The sequence below is a fragment of the Siphateles boraxobius genome, unplaced genomic scaffold (genome assembly GCF_051911475.1).
Source record: "Siphateles boraxobius isolate OS27281-9 unplaced genomic scaffold, OSU_SipBor_1 68, whole genome shotgun sequence".
Taxonomy (NCBI): domain Eukaryota; kingdom Metazoa; phylum Chordata; class Actinopteri; order Cypriniformes; family Leuciscidae; genus Siphateles; species Siphateles boraxobius.
The window spans coordinates 4,976,075-4,986,391 of NW_027509195.1; the positions used below are offsets into that span (position 1 = coordinate 4,976,075).

General features: G+C 45.0%; 1 protein-coding gene across 1 annotated transcript; it reads right to left on the reverse strand.

The window, feature by feature from the left end:
* Positions 1-290: 290 nt before the first annotated feature.
* On the reverse strand, positions 291-1,571 carry npbwr2b (neuropeptides B/W receptor 2b). The gene has a single exon (XM_077213963.1). The coding sequence runs from the start codon at positions 1,406-1,408 to the stop codon at positions 389-391; it is 1,020 nt and encodes a 339-aa protein (XP_077070078.1). The 5' UTR covers positions 1,409-1,571; the 3' UTR covers positions 291-388.
* Positions 1,572-10,317: the final 8,746 nt, after the last annotated feature.

Here is a 10,317-nt window from a genome sequence, read left to right on the forward strand (position 1 = left end):
TGTATTTTAATCAGTGTTTGCGAGTGCGAGTTTGAATCTAATTTGGCAGAAACTGCAATATTGAATTGGAAAGAATGATTTCAAAAATAAAATGCCTATTCGGGCTGAACAGTTTTCGGTTGAGACACTGCCAGTATTCAGTTTTGATCATAGCCTGTATTTTAATCAGGACTGGTAATTTGCCACAAACTACAGACTCATTAAAATATAAAATATTAGAAATTTGTTTAACATATGTCAAAATATATTTGATATTTTATTTAGATATATTCCAATTGATAAAACCCGCATCCTGTCTGCTACTTTAATTTAAATCCAGGAATCGAACTGGAATTCAGTTCCGAATGGTGCACACCCCCGTTATTCGTCCTTTCAGTGTGTGTTAAATTCAAGCTGGTCTACATTCTAACATCTTCTTGAATGCTTTTCTGAAGCTGTCGTCCAGAAAGGCGTAGAGGAACGGGTTCAAACAGGAGTTGGCGTAGCTCAGGCTGGTAATGAAGTACGAGATGCCGATGAGAAGCGGTGTGGTCCGAAGGTCTGTGGTCAGCGCTACGATGGTGCTGAGGTGGAAGGGCGTCCAGCAGAACAGGCACACGGCCAGTACAATAAACACCATGATAGTCACCTTCTTCTTGGCTTTGTCCAGCGCTTTGGCGTTGGTGTTCAGACGCATGTTTCTTAGTTTGTACAGCATCATGGTGTAAAGAATGCAAATTGTAGACACCGGAATGGCAAAGCCCAGTATGAGGGTATAAATCCGGCTCGCTTTGAACCATAAACTTTCAGGACTTGGGAAACTCAGCACGCAGCTTTTCCTGTCGAAGTCGTCGAGACTGATGTAGACTCCTGCGAAAACGGTGAAGGGCATGACGATGAGGATCACCAGCATCCACACGCACAGACTCACTATCTTGGCTGCCCGGTATGTGCGGTATGGCATGCGCTTGGAGCGCACGGTCGACAGCACCACCAGGTACCGGTCCACACTCATAACAGTCAGAAAGTAGATGCTGGAGAATATGTTATAGTGATCGATGCTTAAAATAATTTTGCAAAGCACCTCGCCGAACGGCCAGTAGTGTAACAGATGCTCCGCTATATTGATGGGCAGCACTAAAGTGAAGAGGTCGTCGGCGATCGCCAAGTTCAGAATGAACATATTGGTCACCGTCTTCATTTTGGGTGCTTTGAGGATCACATATATGACCGCCGTGTTGCCCGTCAGACCTACGGCACATATCACGGAGTAAATGATCGGGAGAACCACGTACAGATCTGCGTAAAAGAAGTAGTCAGCCGGCGGCGTGCAGTTCAAATCGCTCCGGTTGTGAGAGTTGTGATAGTACAAGTCCATGCTGTAGTTGCATGTCGGGTTTGGGATGAAGGGGCTCGTGATGTTCTCCATACTGTAACAGCTGAGCCTCCGGTGATAAGTGCTTTACTTTATAAAGCTGCGCTCTCGCTTTCGCAGATCTCTCCACGAGTGTAAGGTGTTCGATGTCTTTCATCTGTCTCTTTGCGCGTCACGAGATCTGAGAGCGACACAATACACTGGTATCCTGCAGAAAACAGACTGTACAAACAAATGTACGCTGAGAAACTTATAACATATGCGCGAATTATGTATAGCCTACAACTTAGAATGTTATAATTTAATTAAAAACAACAAAACACGCAGAGAAAAACTGTAGCCTATATACGAATTTGCAAATGTTACTTTTAAAAGCAAAGAAGCAACAGCTAACAGTGAAAAGGTGCGAGGTCTTACCGTGTTGGATATTCTTTCTCCGTGCGCGCGCTGTGCCCTCTCTGAGCCAGGCAGTGTAGCTCGCGCTTTCCCCAACAAGTAGGAAAGAAGTGTGACTTGTGACGTCACATTCTACCACGCGCTCTCCACAGACCTTTGAAAGAGTCACGCATTCGTTATGATTGTTTATGTGTGGATAGTTGACATGTCCTTTGGTAAATTATTTTAAACAGTATTTTTTTTAATTTTGTTATAAATATTAGCTATGCATGTAACTATTGAGATTTAATTAATAGAGAATCTACACGGATATTAACATTCAAATTGAAAGGCAAAAAGCTGTTTAAAATTGTGGGGGGGGAAGCAGTTACAGCATTTTAAATATAAAATGCACGTGTTAATATAATTTTGAACCTAAAATTATGAAAAGTTCACATACATCGTATGCGTCAAGTACGTTTTTTTAAATGTATTATTATTATTATTATTATTATTATTATTATTATTATTATTATTATTATTATTATATAGCAAGCTAGACTATAGGATGTGGTGTCCAGCGATTGGCTGAATGTTCAATTAAATCACAACCATCATAATGGTGAATTATTGGCTTATTAAGCAGCATCAGATCCAGTGATTTGCTCAATATGCCCTGATCCAGTCATCATTATTGTGAGTGATTTGCATATGGTTAAGCATAAAATATGATGGATGATTCACAGCCTGGAAGCAGCTGACGATCTAGGAGTGACAGAGAAATATCTTTAAAACATTATGAAATAAATGATGCATTCTCATCTTAAAATGGAGTTACTTTATAGAGGTATTTACCAGTGCACATCCCACACATTTTAATTTAGTAGAACTTATTTAAATTAAATTAAATTAAATTAAATTAAAGTTTAAAAACTAGCACTTTACAATAATGTGAATGTTTACAAAAATGTTAGCTTTAGTTATTGCAATAGTTGACATTTAGCCTACAGTGTGAGATAAAAAATGTATTAAGATGTGAAAATTAACATAACCTCTACAGAAGATCAATACAACCTGTTAATTATGACATCATGAATTAACAATGAAGAATAGTTTATAGCATCAGCCTAGAATAATATAGGGTGTAATAATAGCTATTTTTGTTAGTTCATGATTATAATGCATTCATAAATGAATTTAACCTTGTTGTAAAGTGTTAGCATTTGAATTTACGTGCAAAATCTTGTCTAACTTGAAAAAGTTGTAACTTTGGAAGGCATGAGGAGAAACCCATGAACACCTTTTTGTAAAAAATGGGCATTTTGAAAATAGATTATGAAGTATTTTTCACTACCAGCTGTAGTAAAATTATTTAAATTAGTCTGCTTTTGAATGATTGATAATATTATTGTGGAGTGGATACGTTTCAGTGAGTCCCTGCATGTGTAATAATAAGAAAACAGCATAAAGGTCTTTTGAAGAAGGTGAATTCTGACCAACAGTATTGACACTGTTGCATATTCCTTTCTTCACAGTGCCAATACAGGTTGCTACTCTTGGTTATGACTAACTAAAAATGGTATTACAAACTACAGTGGATAAATATAAAGCCTTTTCTCTCTTTTCTCATATTCATCTTCATTCATTTGAGGTTTTATTTTTCAAATGATTGCATTTGAATGAGTTCGTTCACGCAGGTGCTTGACTGCTCTCCTTGATTTCGTATTGTTGGATGAATAGGATACAGTTATGCTAGTCATGACATGATAAAGCAGGTTTAACGGTGACCATGAGCCAAAGTCAGCTTAGGACAAGGGTATTAATTGCACACAAGCTTATTGTTAATGTGAGTGGGAAATGTGAATTTAAGGCTAAGCATTATCTGATGTTGATTTGTAACGTGTTAATTAGTGAGGTGAAATAGCAGATACCCTGCTGCCATTTTAATTTCATCCTTTTTAAATTATACCCCTTGTGTTCCTTGTCATCACTACTCCATGATTAAAGGAAAAGTCCTCTTTGGCTTTCTGCGCCAGCACCCCTGATCTGTGTCTCCCGATGAAGAGCTTTATGAGCTGCATGGAGTAATGATAGTTTAGAGGGGACCTGTGTGACTGATTGGCTTGCTTTAGAACAATCAAAGGAAATTGACTTATGATATTCCCAAGTGTCAAAGAGCTAATTACGTGTGCATGCTGAGAGGAAAGATCCCAGGTCTGACAGCGCTTTAAAGGGATAGTTCACCCAAAAATGAAAATTCTGTCAAAATTTACTCACCCTCAAGTTGTTCTAAGCCTGTATACATTTCTTTGTTCTGTTGAATACAAAATATTTTGAAGAATCTGGGAAACTGAACAGTTCTGAGGCACCATTGACTTTTATAATATATATTTTTTCCTACAATGGAAGTCAATGGTGCTCCAATGCGGCCTGGTTACAAACTTTCTTCAAAATATCTTCACATGTGTTCAGCAGAACAAAGAAATGTATGAGTATTTTCTCCTAAAATCTGCAGTGAACCAAAAACGCGGTTTGAAATCGCTGGTGTTTCTGACGTCATAAACTACCTTGTAACCAATCATGACAATGTGTGATCGTCAACGAGTGGATATCTTAGCTGGTGTGAGTGAGTGGAGGTGGGGCTAATTTGTATATTCATAGAACCGCGTATACTAAATGAGGCAAGGGTGTAGAGTTACATTCAAGATATTGTAAGGCAAGAAGAATTTTTTTTCAAGGATAAACAATTTTAAATATGTAATTTTGGTGATTAAAGATGAGTTTTAAGGGATCAAATTATTGACTACAGGGGGACTTTAAGGTTAGACTCACATTTGACAAAATGTACCATGGCTAACAAAGTTTTCACCAAATAACCAAAAAGAGAGAAATATTATGAAAGCTTTATGAAAGCTTGATCATGTGTTAATTTACTATTATTTCAGGGTAGTATAACAAAAACTTGGCACAAAATATGGTTCCATGTTCATTTTTAAGGTGCAAGGATTCAAAAGTTCCATATAGTTTGAAATGTGGAGATGGTAAGTCTAAATATATCAGGTAAGATAAAATGACATGAGTTTGAGTTCTAGAAATAGTTACATCTAGAAGATGTGTCTCTACTTCATTTGAACTGTCAAATCAGATGTTCTGATTCTCAGTGTGGAGTTTGTTCAATTATTTATGTGTAAGGATGAAGAGCTTTTGGATGGGGAAATTTGTGAGATACTGATGTGTAGGAGTTTAGAACAAGTTGATGGTTTGATGATAATTTCAAGGAAGCAGGGAGCTGAGCAGCATTTGGCGGCTACTGACAGCCATTAGCAGACCTCTAGCATGCACAAATGAATGCACTCATACCTTAAATATATGATGATTGGACACAGTGATACAATGGAATCATTGAGAATTATTAGAATTTGTGCATGCGATGAGTCTGCTCAAGGCTGTCAGTAGCCACCAAAGGCTGCCTACAGTAGCTCCCTGCTTCCTTGAAATTATCGTCAAACCATTGACGTCAGCAAACCCAAAACATTGTTGAAAAGTTGGTTTGAATCTTATTTTGATCTTATGGTTTTGGATCAGATTTACTATCAGCTTGTGCCAGTGCAAACCCTTCTTTTGGCATTAAAAAAGTGCTGTAAGGATTTAGGCACAGTAAAAAATGAGCGCTGAAAATTCGTGGACAGGGTTCTTTTTTTGGCTGACGTTACTCCATATGCATTTGTAGGAGTTTTACCTTTCAGAAGCAAAAAATTAAAACAATAAAAAATATGGGACAAGAGTATTTAAATGAATAACGCAAGGTTTACTAAGATTTACTAAGGTTTGCTCTTGTCAATTTACTGGTATTTGCACCATTGTTTGACGCCCCACCCCAAAAAGCATGTTTTAAACCAGACACTAATTTGCGCCGCTCTGGGTAGATTGCATTGGTCATTATGGAAATGATCTGTGTGCATTGTCAGTAGATCACACAGTAAACTTTCCACTCCCATCAACACTTTTATGGGATTGTACTGTCATGCTATTTTGCCCTGTTTAGTAAGTCTGGCCCTTAATGTCTTAATCCAGTAAAAAGTGCAAACATTTCGCACCCAATTATGACCCAGAAATCAATCCCCGGGACCAACCAATGAAATTCTCTTCTACTATTTCTCATTTCGTATGTAAGGACACAGAAGTTACAAAGGCACAGCAGAAGACAAAAAAAAGTTTAATTGTAAGTGTCAGAGGGATGAATCGGGTTCTAATAGTGCAAACAGCAAATAAACCAGCTGGCAAAATTTATACTTGTAGTCTTATGCTAAATTGTCTGTAGCATATCATTTTCATAAAAAAGTGAGAAAAGATACCAAAAAGATTTAATGTGCCAAAAGAAATGTAACATGCAGCTTGTGGCTGTTTTGAATACATCTTGATTTGCAATATGAATTTAAATAATCTACACTACCGAAATCAAATGTTTATAGTTGGTAAGAATTTTTGGTAACACTTTATTTTGATGATCCACTTTAGACATTCTATTTACTAAAAGTAATCTTGCAACTACACTGTAAAAATGTCCTGCCTTATTTTTTTTAATACAATCAACTGGATATTTAAGTCATTTCAACCTAAATTACTTTAAACTTACTTAAAAAGGAGCTGAATCTTGTATAACTTGAAGTTGAAGTTGAAAATTGTCTAACTTATTTAGTTTAAACAATGTAAAAACGTCTCGGTTACGTATGTAACCCTCGTTCCCTGAGTAGGGAACGGAGGCGTTACGTCGGATGACGACGAATGGGGGTTTCGCCTAGAAAGCCAATCATCTTCGTGTATTATAAAACGAGCCAATGGCGATGAAATGCCATGGGTCTGCGGAATTTGCATAGCGTATCTCCGCCCCACCGCGTGGGTATAAAAGGAGGACGCCGGCAACATGCAGATATGTCTTCGCTGAGGAGCCGAGACTGAACTCAGGCGTCTACCCAGTGGTACAGCGGAAGTGGCAGGGAGACGTAACATCTCCGTTCCCTACTCAGAGAACGAGGGTTACATACGTAACCGAGACGTTCCCTTTCGTAGTCACTCCGAGTTACGTCGGATGACGACGAATGGGGGTCCCTGTGTAATCACGCCACCTTCACAGCTGTCTTCCAGTGCCCTGCGAAAGTCTGACCCCCCTGTCGTGATACTGGCACGGACGAAGGAGTCCTACTTAACACAGGAATACCAAGGTACACTGGGAAGCCTATCTCAGAGGAAATATGCCGCAGCATGCCTACCCGTAGGGAGGACTTAAGAACACACATATGGCCGGAGGGCTTCATATGGAGGAACGCTGGAGTGACCAGCCCGAGGGGTGGCAACTTTCAACTCCAGGAGTGGCAAGGTGGCTTGCCGAGGGAAAGACACATGCTCAAGGAGGCTTACAGTGGAAATACACATGTGGGGGTTACTCAGGGGAGGAACCACGCACACGGAGGCACCTAGCCGACGCACAGGCAATAGACACTGGCGCCAGCGTCAACAGTGCTGGAGGAACTCAGGGCTTCAGAGAGGAATGCTCACCTGAGGAATATTGCACGTATCCAGTCCGTGAAGTGGAGTGGCGAGCAAGCGAAGACACCTGAGCGGGTCCAGTACTAGCTGACTGGAGCGAGTACACGAGAGGACACAGGCTCCACTCGGAGATTATAAAATCTGGCGAATGTGTTGGGTGTCGCCCAGCCTACAGCTCTACAGATGTCTGCCAGTGAGGCGCCATGCGCTAGAGCCCAAGAGGAAGCCACACTCCGGGTGGAGTGGGCTGTCACACCAAGGTGGCACGGTCGGCCTTGCTGTTGGTAAGCCAACGCAATGACGTCCACTATCCAGCGGGACAAACTCTGCTTTGAGAGAGCCTTTCCCTTCATTCTCCCACCATAATAGACAAAGAGCTGGTCTGAGGTCCTGAAATACTGCGTCCTGTCTACGTAAGCACGGAGAGCGCGTACTGGACAGAGCAGTGCCGAGGCTGGGTCTGCCTCCTCCAGGGGCAGCGCTTGCAGGTTCACCACCTGGTCCCGGAAGGGAGTGGTGGGAACCTTGGGCACATATCCAGGCCGGGGTCTCAGGATCACGTGAGAGTGACCGGGCCCGAATTCCAGGCACGCTTCGTCAACGGAGAATTCGTGCAGGTCCCCTACCCTCTTGATGGAGGCCAATGCAACCAGGAGCGCTGTCTTCATAGACAGGAACTTAAGCTCAACTGATTGCAGAGGCTCAAGGGAGGCCTCTGCAAGGCATTTAACACCACCGAGAGGTCCCAAGAGGGAACGAGAGGAACGTGAGGAGGATTCAGTCTCGCTCCTCTCAGGAACCTGACAATCAGGTCGTGCTTCCCCAGAGACTTACCTTAAACTGCTTCGTGATATGCGGCGATAGCGGCTACATACACCTTCAGGGTGGAGGGAGACAGCCTTCACTCCAGCCCATCTTGCAGGAAGGAAAGCACGACACTAATCGAGCTTCTCCTGGGGTCTTCTCAGCTAGAAGAGCACCAGTTGACGAAGAGGTTCCACTTCAACGCATAGACATGTCTCGTGGACGATGCTCTAGTGGAAGTGATGGTAGCCGCCACCGCAGGTGGCAGGGTACTCAAACCTGCCTCGTCCCGTCCAGGAGCCACACGTGGAGCCTCCAAAGATCGGGTAGAGGGTGCCAGAGGGTGCCCCGTCTCTGAGAAAGGAGATCCTTCCTCAGAGGAATTGGCCAAGGAGGTGCTGTCGCGAGGAGTATCAGTTCGGAGAACCAGGTCCGGCTGGGCCAGTACGGCGCAACCAGAATGACCTGCTCCTCGTCCTCCTTGATCTTGCACAAGGTCCGTGCGAGAAGGCTCACTGGGGGAAACGGATATTTGCGTAGGCCCCGCGGCCAGCTGTGCGCCAGTGCATCCATGCCGAGGGTGCCCTCGGACAGGGAGTAATACAGGGCGCAATGGGATGAGTCGTGGGATGCAAACAGGTCTATCTGTGCGTCCCCGAACTGGTCCCAAATCAGCTGGACCGACTGGGGATGGAGTCGCCATTCGCCGGAGACGGGCCGAAACCGTGACAGCTCGTCGGCTGCAAAGTTCCGATCTCCCGGAATGTAGATAGCACGAAGGGACCTCAGGTGCTTCTGACTTCATAAGAGGAGGTGGCGTGCGAGTTGCGACATACGGCGGGAGCGTAGACCACCCTGACGGTTGATGTACGCTACTGTGGCGGTATTGTCTGATCGGACTAGTATGTGTTGACCCCAGAGCAACGCCCGGAAGCGGTGCATGGCAAGTCGTACTGCCAGCAACTCGAGGTAATTGACATGCAGAAGGCGCTGGGGTCCTGTCCAGGAGCCTGCGGCAGCATGTCCGTTGCACATGGTGCCCCAGCCCGTGGAAGAGGCATCTGTGGAGACAACAACATGCCTGGAAACTCGTTCTAGAGGAACTCCGGCCCGTAGAAAACTGAGGTTCCTCCACGGGGTGAAGGTCTGACGGCAGGTCGGAGTCACTGGAACTCGGAGCGTGCCATGATGCCATGCCCACCTCGGGACTCGATCTTGGGACAGAGGGGGACGGGAGTGGCGAGGCCCGGGGGCGTCGCGCACTGTCAACCGGCTCTGTGTGCTCAGTGATAGGTGTATCGGTTCTTTCTTTAACCATAATAGGGTACTGCCCACACGTGGGTGAGCAGCGGGAGAACAAAAGATTCTCCCCCGGCCCTCCGCCGGGGGAAGGAGGGGGCCTGCAACCACCTCCTGGGGAAAACCCGACACCATCACTGAGCAGCCCGTCTCAGGAGTGCCGCTTAACCTGGCGCTTAGCGGGTCGAAGGAGGGTGAAGGCTGCTGCTGGGGCCGTGCGGGAGAGGAGGGAGCCACAGGAGGGCGCCCTCGGCGGCGAGCAGGCTGAGGCGTCTGTACCGACGGCTGGGTGGAGGCAGCAGCGGGCCGTCGGGGCAGAATATGTTTGATCGCCTCAGACTGCTTCTGTGCGGTTGAGAACTGCTGGGCAAAGTCCTCAACCGCTCCGCCGAAGAGGCCGGCCTGGGATATCGGGGCGTCGAGGAGACGAGTGCGCTCAGCGTCCCGCATATCAGCCAGGTTCAGCCATAGGTGACGATCCTGGACCACAGAGGTGGCCATCACCTGACCCAGGGAGCGTGAGGCCACTTTCGTTGCTCGGAGAGCGAGGTCAGTGGCTGCAGGCAGCTCATCAAAGAGCCCTGGGTGCATATCTCTGAGCAGCTGGGCCTGGTAGACCTGCAAGGTGCTCATCGCATGCAGAGCGGCGGCCGCCTGTCCTGCAGCTATGTGAGATCTCGCCACGAGGGTAGACGAAAAATCTACAGGCCTTGGACGGGTGCTTAGGAGTACCACGAGATGAAGCACTCTGAGGACACAGTTGCATGGCAACAGAGCGTTCAACCAGGGGAATCCCAGTGTACCCATGGGTGACTGCCCCATCGAGGGGGGGAAAGGCGGAAAAAAGCTGACAAACGTACACGGGAGGTCAAGGGAGCCTTCCATGACTTCGCCAGCTCCTCATGCACTTCCGGGAAGAATGGTATTGGGGTTGGTTG

Coding starts and splice junctions, on each gene's coding strand:
- npbwr2b (XM_077213963.1), bottom strand. CDS start 1,408: ATGGAGAACATCACGAGCCCCTTCATCCCAAACCCGACATGCAACTAC.